Below are 20,124 nucleotides of genomic sequence, written 5' to 3' on the forward strand. Positions count from 1 at the left end.
GATGTGCCAGCAGAGACCTGACATCTGCACTTGTTTTCACTGTGGTGGAACTGATAGGAAAAGGAGGACATTTGAAATCTAAAGATTGGGAAAAAGAGAAATAGGGTAGAAAGAAACAGAAAAAAATGCCCAGGTGATTTTCTTGTCATATTACTTGTGTTAAATGAAATGCTTTAACTTTTGAGCCACGTGGGCTGATGAGGGGAAGATAAAGACTGTGGAGAATACATTTCATGTGTTAAAAGACTAGTTGATGTAGCTATGAAAGACTGAATATAGTCATGTTATTTATCCAGGAGAGCTTTTATTGCAATGCCAGAACTGGAGTTTATACTTCTCTTTATACCAGCTGATGAGGATTTAGGTAAGAATTTAATACTATTTTTGACTTAAAATAATGACAATTAATTGCCACTGTTATGCTGTGTTGGTGGACAGTGGTGTTGGGCTTTTTTTGATGCTTTTATTTATTTATTTATTTATTTATTTATTAATATATATTAAAAGTAGTTAGTATTTTCTAAACATGCAGAAGCTGTAACCTTAAAGTATCCCCTAATGGGCCTTCCTTGTAAAAGTGGTTTATGTAGTAGCATATTTCATTCAGCAGTCTTTAATTTTGCCAGAAATGAATGGGACTTCAAACTGGACTTAGAAATAAATTCCCACAAGTTCAGTGAATACTTATGGCTGAATGGAGTCAAGAGATTGAGATCAGTGCTTGCCCCATACCAGGCAGTTATTGATATTTACCGCTTGGTGCATGCAGGCAATGACTAACAAGCCACGTGTATATGTATATATACATATGTATATATATCTATACACATAGATATGAATGAATGAGCTACATTTGTCTGTCAGGCGTCATACCTATATGTCTAAGCCAGTCACATTGGGTACTTTCTTTCTCTTGGCTGAGTCCAACAAGAGGAGAGGATTCATTCGTAAGGGACAGAAGGCACCTGTGGAAGGAAGCTAGGATTCTTTTAGAGCAGAGGTACAAAAGATGGGAAGATGCACATCTTACATCTGAGAGCAGCATCTCACTTGGAATTTGAGTCCTGAATTCAGACTGACTGTTAAGCTAAGCACCTACTTAATGGCTGGCTCCCACCTCTGTCTACTACAAGATACTGAAGAAATAGATGTTGGTTTTGTAGAGGAACTAGGAGAATTAATCCTCAGATTAATCTAGTAACAATTCTTTCACATGCTTATACTACTGACATGACCTTTTCACTGCTTAAAAGATTGAGAGCATTACTATATAAGTTCAAAAATTCATTTTCCTCTAATAACTCTCCCGATAATTTAAAGGTTTAAATCATGAAACTTCATTATTGCTCCTAATGGATTTTTGTCATTCACAGAGCCAGGATTGGATGGTGTCTTTGAAAAGATGATGACTGCTCCAGGTTCAACAGTGGATAAAACCTTTACTTTGCATGTATGCCCCAGACATCCGTATCACCCACATCTGCATGTTCGCAATGCGAGGTAATGCAGATTTTTCACATCTACTTTGTTTGTCTGAATTAATTAAAACAATCCCTATTTCTATCTACAGCATCAGCTCAATGGCCTGGAAGCCTTAGTAAGCAGTTGTTTTGTGATTATGCTGGGTCTGTGAATATTGGCTTTACTGCCTTGCCTTGGTCTTTTGGAACAGATTCAGACTGTTTTGTTGTTGTATCATGTTCTGGCCAGTGGAACAAAGACTGAAGAGGAGGGTTTATCATATAAAGGAATTAGATAAGAGGAAAGACTCCCTGGTTCCACTACTCTTTCAGACACAGAAATTCTCCTTTTGTCTTCATACAGTTTTTCTACATAAGCACTTCATACATTTACTGTCACTTCATTTCAGGGCAGCTTGCTTCATCAGTGCTGTTGAGAGAGCTTAAGAAAATAATGGGATAATTAATTATTATTTTTTAATTTCCACAGTGTTATGTATTTCAGTATTTGCAGCTTGGAGCAATGAGTTGGGTTTTTTTTGTTTCTTTTTTGTGTCTTTTATGCTATGCTTGCACATATCACATGTCAACAGCTTTGCTGTTGTTTTGGGATTCAAGCCATAAAGGTCTTGAAGAATTGGAGAAGAAAAAAACTAGTCTATTTGCTCTGATGTCAGCAGTGTATACCAGGCACAGCTGCAAGTTTCTCTAACTGAATGCCTATTGATGCCTACCTGTATGTTGACCTAACCACTGTATTTTTTCCTGCCATTTCAATTCTGCTGCTTATGCCAAGTCACAATTTTCTGGGCTTGTGCCAGCACTGAGTACAATAAGTGAGAAATGCAGATTCAGCCCCAGTTAGGTTATCTTTCTGTATGTATTGCTGTCAGTGCTGTGTACCTTCCTCTTTGTACCGTGGTCACAATATAACAAGCATCCTTCACATTTTGATTCACTCGTTTTCCTTTTTCTGGAGTTTTTTTTTCTCTTTGTTCTAATAAGTGCTGCTTTGTGTTTGTGTACCAGTACCATGATTTAAGAAGTGTTTCTGGTCCTTGTAATAGCAGTTGAAATTTAGGGACAAGCATATACCTGGGACACTATCTCATGTAATATGTGATCCATACTGACCAGTGCTAATGGAAGGTAATGCCTCATTAGGAGCCTCTGTCTGCTTAGTAAATCTACACCTATTTGTGGGTTAGTTCATGCTAACATCTTGGACTGGATGCTAATAGATCTCACAGAGAGGTGTTTTACACATCTATGGTTTTACCAATAGGCCTGAAATAGGGCTCTTTATCCTACAGTTTTACTTCATTCAGTGTTTGCAGTACCCAGTAATTTGGCTTTTGAACATTTTAAGGTAAAGGGCAGAGAGTTGACCATGACCACTTAAAAGCATTTTGCTGTTGGTGTGGATATTTCAGTATCACAAAATCATTTCCACAATACTTGAACTTTTCGGGCTTGTAAAGTATTTGCTTTGAGATGTCTACCAGCGATCATTATGCAGATGAACCCCTGATACTAACATGTTATCAGCAGGTGAATTAATTCCTGAGGATTTAAAGGTTTTCCCCACCCTTCTGTTTCTGTTTTCCATTTAATTTGAAACATGTTTTTTGTTCTTTTATGGCTGTCAGGTATTGCCAATAGAAAGTATTTTTGCCATGACTAGAAGTGGCAAGCAAGCTGTACCAGTGTAACACATAAAGATACCATCTTCCCTGGGATTTCTGTAGTTGTTTGTGAATAATAAAACCAATTCACTGTTATGAAAAATGAGACCTAGAAAACTAACCAGGAAACAGTTTATTTCTTTTTAATTACACATCACCTACTTATGTAATATTCATACAAACGCAGATGTACGGAGGATACAATTTATCTTATTCAGAGAACCTATATTTGCAGAAGATGTTTTGCCTTTCCTTTTCCTTTCTATTCACCTTTGTACTTCACTGGCATCCATAGTAACATTCAGTGGAACCCTTTAGAGATTTCTCTATGGAAGTTGTCTACAGCCACCTGCCTAGCAACATGTTCTGGGTCAATGATGGGAGATTAAGGTAATCTGTGTTCCCTCTTCCCTTTCTTACAGCGAGAGGAAGCTGTAAACTGATACTTTGCTTAACCATTAATGTCCATGTTGTTCTCTATCTGACCTTTATAATAAAACTGCAGTGTGCCTGAACCCACTCCAGTAAGGTTTTACATTTAAGTTTCTTGCTGATACCTCATCTTTAGATCCTGGTGGGGGACAAAACTATCAAAAATAGTTTTGTTCCTACAATTCTTAATATGCTGGGTGGTGATGAAGCTTATGCAGAGCCCACTGAATGCCACTGGCTTTGTATAGAAGCCTGCAGAGATGACAAGTAGATGAAAAGTGATGCCTTCTATATATTTACATGGAAACTACAACATATACGAAGAGCACAGTAACACTGTTTGACAGAGATACTGCCTGGGAAAAAGAAATTAATAATATTTGTTTCCAGTGTTTTAGAGCTTTGCTTTAGTTGCAGCTTTGCAACTAATTCTATGGACGAGTGATTTATAGTGTCTTAACAGAGAAAACGAATGAAAATCCAAGGGGTTTGAAAGTTTGTCGTCTTGCTGTCTGTCTTCAGTTTAGAGTGAACAGTCACAATATTAATCTCCCTTGGTTCCTCAAGCTGCCTTCTTTACTTAGAAACTGAATGAGAGAATCTGGTGGCCACCCTTCAGAAGGAGAATTAAATTATACCAACTCCTGGCAGATGGAACAGTGCTACGAGTCGGGGCATCCTAAAGGTCACAAGTTAAGCTTTTATTCACCCTGCTAAAAAGGCTGTTAGTAAGGCATATGTAACAGATACTCTTGGCAGGCTGGAACAGCTCCCTTACTGCCCATGCTGCCCCAACAACCCGCTTGGCTGACCTAAGCAGAAAGAGGTCAGTGCAACTGGGTCAGGGATGGAGGGGTTCTTATCACTGGGCGATGGGGGTAAGGAGTGAGCTTTCAGGCAGATGGCTGGAGAATAAAACTGAAGAAATATGTCCAAATAAAAGGGGTCACTGGTAGGAAGGTGAGCTTGCTCAGAAGGTCACATTCATTGTGGTGTGTGGGGCATGCAGGCACCACTGCAGGTCTCTATCGCTCTTATGTCAGTGTGTCGGCACTTGGGCACTTGGCCCTTACTGGATCAAATTAGAAACGGAAGTTTTGGTTGGGTTGGATTCACTTTAAGGCTCCTGTGAAATACCACGTGTGACAATTAGGGTGGGTTTATTTTGTTTTAATGAACTGCTGCCTATGCAAAGGCAAGGGTTCCAAATAGCAGTGCCTGGAATTCAGTACAAGCATGCACAGATGCGAGCAATGGGAGCCTGAAGCAAAATACAACTCTTCCTAAAACCCAGGGAATTGTTAATAAACGTTCCCGATAATGATCTTCAGAAACATGTTTGTACAGTATTGAAAGAACGGAGCTGTTAGAAAATGTTTTGCTAGTGTCATCTTACTTGAGGGGGATTTAAGGAAGGGTGTTCCAGCTGGAGAGTGGGGGCGGTGAGGAGTGATGGGTGTGTTGGGTTCGTGACAGCTCCGAGAGCGATGCGTTACTCTTATGAAGGATCATGAGGGCTCAAAACGCTGAGATCCGCGGCAGCACCGAGGGCTTTCCCGTTAATGTCGGGATGGAGCTGCGGTCCCCTTGTCTGGTGGTTCCGCCTCTGAGCCGCCAGAGGGCAGCCGAAGTCCGGCCGGGCGGCCCGGGGCTCACCGAGGTTGTAAACAGGAGGGAGGGCTATTTTTTATACGGTGTGATAGCGGTAGAGCAAGGGGGAATGGTTTCAAACTGAAAGAGGGGAAGTTGAGGTTAGAAGTCTCTACACACCGCCTGGATGCTGCAGGCTCCCACCTGTGCAGAAGACTTCTCACAAGGCAGAGGGATGGAGTAATTGCACCTTGGCCTTTGTGTCTTTTTCAGTGATGGAGCATTAACTTGGCCTTACAGAGGCATAATAGCTCGATTTCTGCCAGTTGACCCCCCACTCTGCTGTGTGCAATAACAGTAATCTAGTCAATACACAGAACTAGTTCTCCCACACAAAAAGGCACTATTTGGTTGGGTCTTCTTGGAAAGGAAAGGGAAGGAAAGGGAAAGGGAAAAAGGAGGGGAGGGGGTGGCAGGGAAGGAAAGAGGAAAGGAAAAGAGCAGGGAAGGGAAAGGGAAAGAGAACGGAAAGAGAAAGAGGAATGAAAAGAGAAAGGAGGGGAAAGAGGAATGAAAAGGGAAGGGAAAGGGAAAGAGCAATCAAAAGGGAAAAGAAAAGAAAAGAAAAATGAATATTTTCTAAATAGCATTGGTGTAGCTTTCAGAGATCACTGCCAGCTCAAACTGATTGAGCTCACTGAATGTAATTATTTTAAATGAGGCCAAAAACCCACATCCACTCAGCCTGAGATGCCTTGGGTGAGATCATTTTGAACAGGGCTACTCTCTTGGTTACTTTATAGAAGCAGATAGGCATCTCCATAGGGCAGTCCAGATCTGAGGTGGGTGGCATTAGCTTTTGAAAGTGCCTCTGCCTCTCCTCTGGTTCTGAGGCTCCAAAGGTACTGTCTGTTTAGGGCATGTCCTTAGGTGAAATTATTTCTTACAGGTAGGTGCTCTGAATCATATTTTCTTATTATTTGTCACTGTGCTAACAGAGGGGATCAGAAGTACCAGGACCTGTTAATAGAGGAGCTATTAGGACATTGTGTGATCTCTTCTTCGTAGGTTGGAAGATTATGATGATCTCATGCCAATGTGGACCCGTCAGTGTGAGATTCTGAAAGAAACCCATAGTGAATATTTCCTTGCTGATATCATAGCAAGTCAAGATGAAGAAAATCAAGCTGTCGTTTGTGAGGTCAGTCTGTCACGTGCTCTTGTTGGATCTAATCATCATGTTAGTGAAGTCATATGTGAGTGACAGCTCATGCTGCAGCTCAGTGAATAAAAAGAACAAGCTCACTTTTGGAAAGTACAATTCACAATCTGCACGCACACAATGCCCTCTGCCACTTTCTTTGTGCATGTCAGTTCTTTAGGAGTGGTATCTACTGTTAAGTAAATGAAGGAGCAGCTCGCAGTAATTGCATGGATTCTTTCCAAGTAATTGAAACAGACCATTCTGAGAAAAAGCATGTTGCTGTTTTAGATGTTTTGCATTGTAGATGATCAGTTTTTATTCCTTGCAAAAACTAATATTGCGCCTGAGAACTTGTAGCCACTAATGTTTTCACAGTGGAAAGTGCTGTTTTGTTTTATTCCTTCCATCTCTTGGCTCGAGCACTCAGATCTTTTGATGAATTGAAGGCAGAAACTCAGGAATTAATTTAAATAACAAATAGAGGTGGTAATAGTTATTGCACTGAAAACTCCTCTTAATATTTCCACGAGTTAGTAATTGTATGTGGTATTTTCAGCTGATAGGCAGCATAACCTACTTAATTCCAGAAGTCTGCTTTCTATAGCAAACGATTTATAAACGATATAAAACCTTAACATGTAATCACTGCCATTGGAAGCCAAATAGGAAACAATAAGCCATTAGTGTAATAGCACATTACAGATGGCTATCTTTATAAATAATACATTTCAATTGTACGTTTATAGCTCAATATGATACCAGCAAAAGGTATTTCAGGCCCTCATAGTTTATACTTGCTGCTGCTGCAGATTGGAAAGACACCTCCATGCGAACCAAGATAGATGCCAATTTTCCCTGCAGAGAATGAAGCTGGCAACCTCTTTTTGCACATATGGTAGATGGATTGGTTAATCAGCCTCTGCTGAGCCTTGGGCCTAAAATTACACAGCAGCCAGACAACTGCAGCAACCCAGCTTTTGTTCAGTTACGCAAACAAGGCAAACAAACAATCACTTGTTGTTTGGGGAGAAAAAAATTGAACTCTATTTTTTAATTATTATTATTTTTATTGGAGTGCTTGTGGCGAAATAAAAGGGTCCTACAAACTGAACCTGTGAGTTTTCATGACATTTCTAAAAGATTCCTTCATTACGTGCATAACAGGAAAGAGTTTGATTGTTTTGTGGGTAAGTTGAATATAGTACTAAAAAAACTGAATAGCTTCCTACTTCTAGGCTGGTCTTAACTTAAAGCCAAAGCCCACCAACATGTTAATTCTGATTTCCCACAATCATTTTGTTTCTCAACAATACGACTTTCTGGAAACTTTTAGTAATGTAATCAAATGTAGAGAGTGATGCCATTTCAGCACTGCAGGGTTCATTTTTGTACTTGCCAGATTTACTTTTTCTAAAGGCTGGTTTAGATATTTACAGGACTTGGAAATATTCAGAGCTTTTAATTCCTCTATAGCATACATATGATATATTGTAATAGAACTGTTTGCATACTGTACAGTTGCTTTCCTTAATTATTTTCACAGGAAAATAAAATATACTTTTCAGTGTAAGCACAATTTTATCTACAGAATAACATTCAGTAATAAATCAAGCACTATGGTTTGCTAAATCCAGATTTTACTTTAGCTGCACTTTAAGTTAACGAAAAATTACACTGTTCTTGGAGATTTCTCATTAAAAGGTGTTTTATTAAAACAGTAGATCATATTTATAGTATATGTATATACTATACATATAGTAGATCATTTGTCCATGTAAATAATCCTAATCCCTCTGCAAATCGCTGCTTTTTTTCTTGTCCTGATCTAAAAGTACCTGCTCACCTTGTGCATGTGTATGATACTGCTTTTATATTTCAGGATGGTGGCACTGTAGTGGGATTCATGAACTTATGCGCTCAAGTAGATGTTTCCTTGCTACGTGAGTCTTTTGATCTACGGCTTTTCCATGGACTCTGTAAACCACGTCCTGAAGATGTCCCAAAGGAGCCAAGCATTCCAGAAGGTATCTATATTCTGAAATTCTAGGTATTGAAATCTGAAATTCCAGATTCACTTTGCCTTTATTTCTATCTTCTGAACAGCTTTTGAAAAGGTTGGAAGAGAATGTAGGTTTATATTAGTAAGAAAAAAAAACCAAATTAAATGTATCTGCTTTGGAAATGGGTGGCTGGTGTCTTTTAGTTCAGGAGGCTCTCTTTGAAACAGATGTGTGAGATATAGCTTTCAAATTCTGCAAAGCTAAAGAATAGGGTGTATTTCCCATCAGTTGGCTGCAGTTGTGCCATTAAGTGAAGATTTCATTTTCAAACCTGGTTCTAATGTCTGTCAGCAGCTAAGCAGCTGGATAACTGTGGCTGTTATTTGTTTTGTCTCCTTTCCCTGTGGTCCCTTTTCTGCTCTCTGCTTCTTGTTTGCAGTCTTTTAGGTTACAGGATTTTAGAAGTGTTTTTGTTCTGCTTTTTTGTTAGTCACGATATGACAGAGCAGCTATGAGCCACCTTAGTGCAAGTGATAAATACCAGTAACATGAACGTCACCTGTTTTGTAGAACAGAAGTAATTTATAGTTGTTGTCTTTATTTTTCAGTGTTTTTTGTCCAGAAGGGCAATGCTATGCTATCTACTATTAGTAATGGAATTAAAATAAACACCATTAGGTTGTTACATATCTGCTTGTTTGAACACTAAGCACCAGGCAAAAAATATAACTAGGCAGCTTCAGAGCAGTCACCAGCTGGTATCTCCGAGCTGGCAGCTGTGAGAGAGTAAAGCGAAAGAAAAAAGACTGCCTTCCAGGCAAACCTTTGCATTTCCCCCTCCCCCCCACCACAAAGGTAAGAACCTTGCTAATAAGAGATTGGGAAACCCATCTACATAGTGTTTTGGTCCACACTCCTGGAGCTTTAAGGGTATTATTTCAAAATAGGTGGCAGACATATGCAGATGTATAGATAGGGCTGAAGGAAGAGGAAAGATTGCTTATGAGAGTCTCCTCTGAAAAATAGACCTTTCACTCTTTTCCTGCTGTAGTGGGCCTGCTTTCCTTGTGCTGTTTGGTCAGGAACAAACTAAGTTTGAAAGAACTTACCCACCCTGCTAAGTCATGCAAACTTGGCTCAGGATTAGTTCTTCAGTAAGCTATATAAAAATGTGCTGAAAAGTATGAAATATACTTCACTTTAAAACTGTAAATATTATCTCTGTATTTTAAGTACCTGATAGATATGAGTGGTGTTGATTTCACTTTGACTTCTGTCCTACTCCTATTATCAGCAAGAAGTCTAGACGACTATTTTGACCTAATCTCTCAGTTCAGCAAATTGGCTGATGATCTAAAACTGGAGGCACTGGCTGGTATAACCAGAGGGCTGTGCTGCTTTCTAGGGTGGCTTGGATAAGGTGGAGAAGTGAGTTGGCAGGAACCTCATGAAGATCAACAAGCAGAAGTCTCTTCAGTAAAATCTCTGGGCCCTAATATTTGAGGGCAGCTCCAAAAGTAATGCCTTCTATTTTATTATATTGACCCACAACATCAGAGGCAGATGTTGGTTGTGTGGCAGTAGAGGCTGAACCTTTCCATCAATATTCCACTCTGTGTTGTTGCCATGTGACAGATGGCAGCAGAGGGGCAGCCTTACAGAATGGTGTCTGACACGGAAGTGCATGTGAAGTGAAGGTGTGTCTCTGAATTCCTTCATGTGGCAAAAATGGCACCATTGACATCCATTGATGCTTGCTGAATGTGTTTGGAGACTGAACAGTGGATGTGTGCTCAGTAAGCCAGAGGGGGATAGATTTCAGCAAAGAGAAGGTAAGCCAAGTTTCACATGGCCAGTTATAGTTGTCACACCATGAAATGAAGAGTGTCTTCATCAGCTCATCCGTGCAAATCAGTGGATTATAACCAAGGTTCTGTGTTTGGAGCTGAATATTGGCTTCAGTGCATTAGAAACTATGGTGACAACATTGAAATGTTACAAAGTTTGCAGTATGTTGGTCCCACAAATACTTACACGGGAACAGAAAGAATGCCATATGCAAGTTGGTCGGGACCTTCTGAACCTGTAAGAGGCTGAACAAGACAGCTTGCTGGATCACATCATGCGCTATGGAGCCAATTCCTAACCTCTGTCTCCAGAACAGAGTGGCATCAGGAGCTGCTACCACCCTCTTGCTTCTGCCTTCTGCCTGCTGAGCAGGCAGCCTTGAGGTGCCACTTGCATTTGCAGCTCTGATAGATCCAGAGCCACAAATTTCAAGCTGCTTTTGTTGAAGAGCAGCCTTAAGAAAAGAGATTTATTGGTAGGCTTTTTCAGATCTTTTATGTACCAGTCACCAAGTGTCTCAAAGGTCTACACTTGAGAAGGAACTTCTCATCAAAGAACCTGACTGATACCATTCTTAGAGAGAGTGCCAATGGAAATTAATAGTAAAATTGAAGGTGGCTCATAGCAATATATTGCTCAGGAATATTAATTCTGTTGTCACTGAATAATGATGGAACTATTGTGGCGGCTCTGCATATTTAAGAACGTGAACAATTATAAGAGTTCCGTCTTGGTAGTCCATTGCTAAGCTCACATTTGATTATTTGCATAACATATGCACGATCATATAAATGCTGTTACAGCAATTGCACCATTTCTGTAGTCCACTGTATTGGAAACCTGCTGCCAAATTGTCTAGGGAAGCTTCACTGCCCTTATATCATCTTATGTCAATAGAAGATGTGGACTTTGTTTTATTGAATTAATTGTCTGAGAATTTAAAATGCAAGCCACATTCCTTTATAGAGTCATTTTATGCTCCCATATGAAAACAACAACAAGACCCAACAGGGATATTTTTTTCCAAGCTCTTCAGCTTCCAAACAGAGACCGCAGGTTGATATTATTTTTTGTTTTCCTTTCCAAACGTAACACTGAATAATAATGAAAGAGTGTACGAAAATCAGTGTTTAACATAATATTGATATGCCACTTACATTTCAGGGTAATTACAGTAATTTGGTTGTTACTCTATGTGGTGTCAGGAATTAGCAGCTAGAAAACACGATGCCGTGGGAATGATTCAAGGGCTTTTCATCAGGCTTCATGTTGAACTGGCTTCTGAATCCTGCTGACTGTTACCTCTGCTACCAACCCAGCAATCACAGAATTATTTTAGTTTTTTGGTTCATTTTCCTTCATTTAGTGCAACTGTGTTTAATATTCTTCACAGTCATTTGTGTACAGCCTGCATGTAAACAGCCATGTAGCTATATTTGACAGCAGTGGATGGTGGAGCCATAAAGGGATTTCATTTTAATGTAAAGTCAGAAACAACATATCAATATTTACATGACAACAAGAAGCTTGTATTAATTAACTTCTGACACCTGCAAGGCTGTTTATAATGAGGAATGTAGCTGGGTTAATCAAGATGACATTTGATCATTTCTGTGCAGTCTCACATCTGTGGTACCCCTGGAGAAACCTTGATTTCTAACCTCCGTGTTTCTTCTTGCCCTGCAAAATGCATTTGCATTCTTTTCTCCTAACAGACAAATAGATTTTCAGATATCAGATTTCTTAAAAAGATTTGGAGCTTAATTATTTTAAACCTTTGAATTGAAACCTCATTACTGCATGAATAAAAATACTTGTGACAATGGATGCAGCTTAGATGGATTTCCCGTGGTAAAGCTCAGAGAGCAGAGAGAAGAATTTTGTTGTGCTCTGACTTTTGATGGTTTTTCTCTTCCTCTTGCAGCTCAAAAACTTGTCTTTCCCATGTTCCTAATGCTTTCAAATGGAGGGATGTGCTGGCCTAATCTGTTTTATACAGCCACAATACCTAAACCTGAAGAGTTTAGTGATTTTAGTTTAGTTGTTTTCAGGCTCAATTCTTAAGAGATTGTATCTGTAAAATTAGAGAGGTGACAATATAAGGAATGGCAAAACTATTGAAGATGGATTTTCAGGGGCTTAGATACAGCAGCTGACACTTAGCTTTAGTAATTTTGGTGGTTATTTGATGGAATACGTCGGCTTCAATGGAAACTTGAATGTTTCTTTTGCAGGTTGAATAATTTTGGTCTGTAAAATTGATTTTAGATGTGGCTTTTCTGAGAGAAGATCAGGTGATCTCTGGTTGTGAACACCCTCACTTTCCACTGATGTTAGGTCATAGAATACATCACCATGCAGATTTAGGAATTTCTTTCCCCAAAATGCTTCATGTCTGCTGGAATGATGGTTGCCTACTGCCTAACAAGTATTAAGCTGTTATGAAAGTTAGTGGTCTACTCTCTTAACATCGATGCCAGGTATCCGGAGTGTTCTGTAGATTGGTTAAGTAATTGAAAAACAACATAATACATCTTGTATGTTCCAAATTGGTTTGGAATATTTTTGTTGTGGTTTCTTATGTTTTAATTATCCACTTTGTATTTGCCTCCAGACAGGGATAGAAAGGCAAAAATACATATTTAGATGTTTATCTAAACTCCTTGACATGTAGATGTTTGCTTTAATTGGCTTAAGTCCTTCATTAGAAATGCTGTAAGCATATACACACATACATTGCATCACATTAGTAGATATTGTGGCTGTTTATCATGTCAGTCAATGATTAAAAAATGATTCATCAGATGGCTACAAGTGATTTCATCCAGTCAGCTTAGTTTCCCATTTTACTCACAAGAATACTGTTACCCCAATTGAGATGAAGTAAACAGGAAGGCGGCTATAATGTTACCAAGGAAATCAGGATGATGATAAAATTATACAATGACTTAGGTTGGAAGGAATCTTAAAGATCACCTATTTCCAACCCCTGATTGGTGAGGCACGATCTGCCCTTGGTGAAGCCGTGCTGATGATCTCAGGTCTCCTCATCATTTAATGTGTGCCTTTACATATCTTCCAGGAGTATCTGCTCCATGATATTCCCAGGCACAAATGTGATGCTCACCAGCCTGTGGTTGCCCTGCAGTTTCTTTCTCTCTTGCTTGAATCTGTCAGAAATGTTTCCTTTTTTCCAATCACTGGGGACTTTGACAACCATGACTTTTCAAATATAATTGAGAATGGCTTGGCAACCACATCAGCCAGTTCCTTCAGGTTCCTGAGATGTATCTTGCCAGACCCCATGGACTTGTATGCATATGAGGCAGTTTTGGACTTGCTCTTTGCTCACAGCTGGAGGGATTTTGTTCCCCTGATCTCTGTCTTGAGCTTCAGGGACATGAGAATTGTGGGAAGCCTGACTGCCAGTGAAGACTAAGAATTCATTGAGTACCTTAGCCTTCTCTGTGTCTGTTAATGCTCCATTCTCATTTTTCAGGGAGCTCTTGCGCTCTCAGAAAGGTGTCCTTAAAGAGCTGCTAGCTCTGTTCCATTCCTACGTTCCCAAGGACAATTTTCCAGGGGATCTCATCCAGTAATTCCTTAAACAGCCCAAACTTTGCTCTCCTGAAGACTACACTCTTTGCTAAGCCCTTGTTCCTCAAGATCCCAAATTAGGCCAGGTCACGGTCGCTACAGCCCAAACTGCCTCTGATCTTAACCTCTTTAATGATCTCCTCTGCATTAATGAGCACCGGGTCTGGTGACATTTCATCTCTGGTTGGTCTGTTCAAAACTTGGACAGCTGTCCTCAGTGGACTCCAGGAACCCATGATCTGTCATGTAGATATAAGACCTGGATTCTGTTAATTTGATTGTCTTTCCTTTCCTTGGAGCCCTTTTTTTCCTTCTTTATGCTGCTGATGTCTAACAGCCTACCAAGGCTGTGGTCATTGCTACTATGGGCATGCAGTTCGATGTAAGTCTGACTTACATAATGTAAGAGTTAGGAGTTGCTTCCAAACTCTGTCTTATCTATTTTAAATCCATTTATCTGATTTATCTGATTTTTCCTTGAGATCAGATTGTCTAATGAAGTTCTAGCCAAGTAAATACAGGAGAGTCTGTTTTAAACGTGGTTTATTATAAATAAGTAAACCAACCTTTCAACAGAAGCAGTCTATCACACCTACTCATCAGTTATCACTGTGATTCTGATGGTTAAGCCTGCATTTTTAGACCTGATTTGTTTATTCTTTTGCATTACTCAGGTGAAGATAAAAGCAATCCGAGAAATCAGGAAGCAGAAACTGTTTCATCTCAAAACTTGGAGGACATTACTGATGGAGATGCATCTGTGCAGGTAATACACAGCAGTACTGATGATTTTAAAGCTAATTTGAAGCAGTGGTGGAGGCTGTTGGGACAAGTAGCGTTTCCTGTTTCTCCTGCACTGTCCCCTGCTGGCACCCACACACACAGATTAGAATTGCTTTAGCTGGGGTCTGTGTAGAGGTAGTACTCCCATAATTTGTGGAACTCACAGGGCCCTTGTTCTGACTGTGTGTTTTCTGTTGTTTCTGATGGTGAAGCTCAACTTGATAAAAGAGCATTAGTATGAAATGTATTGATGTGTTTGTCAAAGCAACGGGTAAAATTTTGCTTAGAATGCTGTGATGAGGAGTGATGCAAGACCTTAATTTAAAAAAATTAAAATACTTTCTGGAATGTTTCATGTGATCACTACTTCTATTACTGCAGAAAGATGGAGTGATTTCCCCTACTAAACTGGCTTTAGATGATGTCAAGCATGGAGATTTTCATGCCTCAGCAGCATCCCTCCTTGAGGCTGAAGAAAAAGACACTTTTCGTCCAATATATAGAGAATCTTCAAATGCTTTCTGTATTCGTATATTTTTCATTGATGAGAAGTATGAAACTAGGTAAGTGTGGATGACTGGTTACCGCTTTTCTAATCTTAGTAATAACTTTTAAAGTCATAGTTTTCAGACAGATCTGAAAGTGACAGCACCTGCTGCAGCTAGGTTAGATTCTTCTCACCTTTTATTTACCCCCCTATTTTTTACTTTTACTTTCACTGATAACTTACTGAAACTTTCAACCTCCAGCTACAACTTCCTATGAAGGAAAAAAAGTAAGTTACTTTTGGTGTAGGAATAGTGATTGAAGGTATTAAAGAGCAGTACTGACACTTGGGGGATACCACTAGTTACTGATTTCCATCTGGACATTGAGCCACTGACCATTACTCTCTGGGTACAATCTTGCAACCAGGTCTTCATCAATCAAACAGTTCACCAATTAAGTCTACATCTTTCCAATTTGGAGAGAAAAATATTGGGGTGGACCATGTTAATGGCCTTACTGAAGTGCAGCTGGATGACATCAGTATCTCTTCCCTTGTTTACTGATGCAGTTATACCACAATAGAATGCCACCAGGTTGGTCAGGCAGGACCTGCCCTTGATGAAGCTGTGCATTCTGTCTCATATCCCCTCCCTCTTTTCCACATCTTAGCGTAGCTTCCAGGAAGATCTACTCCATGGTCTTCCTCAGTAAAGAGCTGAAGTTGACATGTAGTTGCTTGTGTCATCATTCCTACCCTTCATAAAAATAGGTGCAACAATGCCTCATCCTTCCTACTCTTCTTAAAGACAGGTGTGACAATGCCTTTTTTTTCCAGTAATCAAGGACTTCACCTCACTGCCATGACTTTTCAAATATCATGGAGAGTAGCTTGACAACTAAACCAGCCAGTTCCCTCAGGACTTTGGGATGCATCTCATGAGGTCCCATAGACTTAAGGATGTTCATGTTCCTCAGGAGGTTGCAAACCTTGCAGTGGGAGGGGCTTATTTCTTCCAACCCATCAACTTGGGGGGTGTGTGAAGAGCAGTTGCCAGTGAAGACTGAGGCAAAACTGTTGTTGAGAATCTTAGCCTTCTCTTTGTCTGCTGTTATCAGCTTGCTTGTATTGCTCACAAGAGGGAGGGTACGCCTTCTTGAACTTTTCTTGTTCATGTACTTGTCAAAGCCTTTCTTGATCTTCTTTGCAGCCTTTGCCAAGTCCAGGTCTAGTTGGGTCTTGGCCTTCCTGATCCCATCTCTACACAGCCTAGCAGCATCCCTACACTCCTCCCAGGGCACCTGTCCCTGCTTCCACTGCCTGTATATGTTCTTCTTGCTCTCCAGTTTGACCAGCAGGTCCCAGTTCAGTCATGCCAGACTCTTGCCTTCCTTTGCTGACTTTCTACACCTGGTGTGGAGAGCTCTTGTGCCCTAGGGAAAGCTTCCTTAAAGACCTGCCAGCTCTGCTCTGTTCCCTTGACCTTGAGGACAGATTCCCAGAGGTGCTGTTGACCAGCTCAACTCCCTGAAGAGCTGGAATTTGACTTTCCTAAATTTAACATCCTGGTTTTAGTCTTTGTCTGTCCTATATCCCTCGGGAGCGTGAACCCCACCATTGCACCGTCGCTCCGATTCTGATATCACCAGTCAGTCATGGTGCAGGAAGTCTGTTCAAGAATGGTTAATTTATGGACAATCTAAAAACAAAAAACAATTGATGCAGGGTAATTTTTTCAGAATAAAATAACTTTTTGAAGTGATGAACTTGCTCTGAAATGATCTAATGTGCTGAAATAGCAAAACAAAACAGTGATCTGCTGTAACTATGTTTGGAAATAACGTCTCTGTAGGATGGTTGAGTTCTCTGCTAATAACATCCTTGTCAGGATGGGGATCTGTCATTTCTTTGTCCACTTTTGACATTCTATCTACTGTAAGAACCACTGCTGTTTCTGTTCAAGATATGTTCACTGTGTTTATCACTGAATACTGCAGTCCCTTTCTTCTTTCCCTGGAGACATCTTGGATTCCAAGATGAATATCTTCAAGAAGCTAGCATTCCTTTCTGCAGTCTTCCTCTAAGATTAACAGTCATACAGAGTCTTCTCCTCAGAGCTGAGGATTCTCTAGATCATGTTAATTTTCAGTATTTTCCATGTACATTTCCCTAGCTTTCACTATTTTGATCCACCTGTTTATGAAAGAATCTAACCACTAGAAAAGCAAATATGTCTGAGATTATATGAAGTAATCCTGACTGTATCTCGGAATTTTGTAATGAAGAAATTGCTGCTGACCCGAGAGAGCATGGATCCAGAAATAGTAATTTGGTTGTAATGTAGGTACGATTATATCTTAGCACTTGAGGGAAGTATACTGCTGAGGAATTTATGTTATCCAGTAAAGTTGCTAAATATTTCCATCCCTTATGTCTAGAGCTGTTATGTGGCTTGCTAGTGCATATAAAGTGAAATGTGAAGGAACCAAACTGCTAGTTTCTACCTACAGATATTTGATACCTTTTTAACTCCTTGCAAATTGTTCTATATCTCCATTCTCGAGTTCCTTGATACCAAGAAGTTGCTGGACGCCACAGAATAGGAACATACATTTAGTGCTTTCCTTTCCTCTACTTAAATATTTGCTTAAGTAGTCGTAATTATGTATTATATATATGTTGGCCACAATGTTTCATATTAATTTTCAAATTGTTCACTCAATCACAAATATTATAACTAAAAATTATTTCTTCTTCCATCCGGTAATAATGTTACTGTAGAAATTAAAGGGAACTTAGTTATTTTAATTACAGGTCTGATGGGGAGAGGTTCTATTCTGAGGTAACAGACATCCATATAGAATATCTTCAGAAGTCACATTTTGTATTATGTAATAATATTACATAAAGCTTCATTATAACTGTGTTTGATAGGTTTAGAGCTTTTTGGTATCCTTACACATAGGAGAATCAGGATTAATTTGGTAGATTTCATATGTCTTTTACAACTCAAATGTCACCTTTCACTGTCTCTGTGGAACAGAGTATGGAAGTGCTCAAAGCCAGTAGGTGAGAAGTGGAAAGGAACAAAGTATTTTGTATATTTGTGAGGAAGCAAATGTTGAAATGTTTAGGATCTGCTTGTTACGCACATTATCTAACTGTGTTTACTCTTGGTTACAGATCACTGGATTTTTTGCATTATGTTTTCAAGCTTTTTCCGGTATGTATACCTTAAAGTTATAAAGTTTGCTTGCATGTTTATGCTTGGAGGGACAATAATGCAGCTGATAGCAAAAGTATATACATGCAGTACCTGGGTAAGTCAGTGACTCGCAGGAGTAACCTATGGATTGCTGTCCTGTGCTGGGTTACCCTAAGAGCTCTGACTTTTCTTCTTGGCTACTTTTGGGCTTTATGTAATGTGCACATAAGTTCTTTGTTTATGTTTCATAGGTACATTTCATAGTGATTGATTTTTGGTCTAGGAAATGACACTATTAATGAAATCAGTAGTATTGCCAGGAATGTTTATATCAAAGCTAATGTGAGGCAAAGAAGATTGCAGAGTTACAGTGGAGTAGCTATTTCACTTTAACTCTCTGTGTAATCAATCTGTATCTGAGGCAACAAAGTATATTTCCTAAGACATCCCTAACGCACGCTGCAGTATTGTAAATTCCCACTACCAATTAATACATGGTAGCATCCTTTAGAGACAGCTTACTACTGATGCAGAAGTGGTCCTAACTATCAGTATGTACAGAAATGCTTCTCACTTCTAAAGAAAGTTCTCAAAGAAAGTGAACACAGAAGATCTCAAGTCTCTTAGTAATTTATCCATCCAACAATATACCTGCCATCTGCAGTTTCTTGAAACAAAATGTCTCAATGAAATCACTAGGGGCAGTAAGAAAAATTAACCACATTATAACCTTAAATTGTCTGCAAATACAGTGTGTGTTTGTGATGTGTATGTATCCTGTAACATTTACATACCAGAAATGAGATTCAGGACCAGCTTGATATTGAAGTATACATACAAACTTGCACCACATAAAACTGATAAATGCAAAGTCAAGTCTGTGCTTGCATGCTATTTGTTGAGGATTTTAGGGCGTGCTGCTCTAGTTGAGGGTCTCACTTAGCTGCAAATGTGCAAGAAACCTCAGAGACATACACTGTCTTAAAATTCCAGTGCAACAGAATTACAGAGTAGAAGAAGAACCTATCAAGGAAAGTAAGTTAGCTCTAAAGATCTGGGCGTAAGGAGTAATGTTTCTACTGAGGAAGAAAATTAAAATGGGGAGAAGGACTGTTAGGGAATGCCTGGATAAGGCTTTACAACTTTGTAAGACTTTACTACTGGAGCTAAAAGACTCAGTTCTGTAAGCTGAGTTAATAATGGGCTTATCAGTTCTTTTGTGCTGCCTGTGCATCAAGCCATCTAGGTAAAGGAACAAATGTTGTATATGCATTTTAAGCAAAGTATTCAGTTAATTTTCTTTTTGTCTCCTGCAGTCAAAAGCTTTTGTGTAAAGTTGGCATTGAGATCACTGAGAGTCTATATTCTCTGCATATGTTTTCAGGACAAAGACTTCTGTATCATCCTTGTGCCACATTGTGTACCAGAGTTCTACCTGATCCAGAGTTTTGTTCGAGTCGCCCCTTCCTGTACTTCCCAGTTTGGTCGTGAGCTTTACCTGTTCCACTGTGCAGGACTGCTCAAGTGAGTCACGTGCCTCACAAAAAATGAAGCACTCTGCATTGGTTTTATGGAATATACTTGTATCATCCAACCTAACATCAGGTGTATATTCTTGCATGGTACAGTGCAGCGTCTTTCAAATTGGTGGCCTGAACCTCAGAACAAAATGGTTGAGTAGCACAGGTCTGTGCCTAAAACAATTAATCTTTAGCAACATTACTGCAACTGTTTCACTTGTTCTGGAGTGAATTCTAAGCCTACTGAGGCGTATCTCCACCTCCACATAACAGTGTAATTGACAGTGTAGAAATACTGTTACAATGTCAGTAA

The 20,124-nt window shown here is 39.6% G+C and overlaps 1 protein-coding gene across 7 annotated transcripts in view; it reads left to right on the plus strand.

Annotated features, from left to right (window-relative positions):
- Positions 1-20,124, plus strand: part of CFAP61 (cilia and flagella associated protein 61) — an 82,426-nt gene that overhangs the window by 4,301 nt on the left and 58,001 nt on the right. For 5 of the 7 annotated variants that reach the window (XR_014944355.1, XM_085542465.1, XM_032443825.2 and 2 more), the window contains exons 5-12: positions 297-364; positions 1,374-1,500; positions 6,236-6,368; positions 8,251-8,395; positions 14,491-14,582; positions 14,981-15,162; positions 18,270-18,309; positions 19,676-19,815. Coding sequence is in view for 6 of the 7 variants with exons in the window: in XM_085542465.1 (XP_085398591.1) it covers positions 297-364; positions 1,374-1,500; positions 6,236-6,368; positions 8,251-8,395; positions 14,491-14,582; positions 14,981-15,162; positions 18,270-18,309; positions 19,676-19,815 (927 nt within the window). In the remaining variant the exon portion in view is untranslated. The remainder of the gene's footprint in view (positions 1-296; positions 365-1,373; positions 1,501-6,235; positions 6,369-8,250; positions 8,396-14,490; positions 14,583-14,980; positions 15,163-18,269; positions 18,310-19,675; positions 19,816-20,124) is intronic. The other 2 variants (XM_085542467.1, XM_085542468.1) reach the window with 1 other exon arrangement.

Source organism: Coturnix japonica, chromosome 3, assembly GCF_054131305.1.
Source record: "Coturnix japonica strain WE chromosome 3, WE-NBRP24, whole genome shotgun sequence".
Taxonomy (NCBI): Eukaryota; Metazoa; Chordata; class Aves; order Galliformes; family Phasianidae; genus Coturnix; species Coturnix japonica.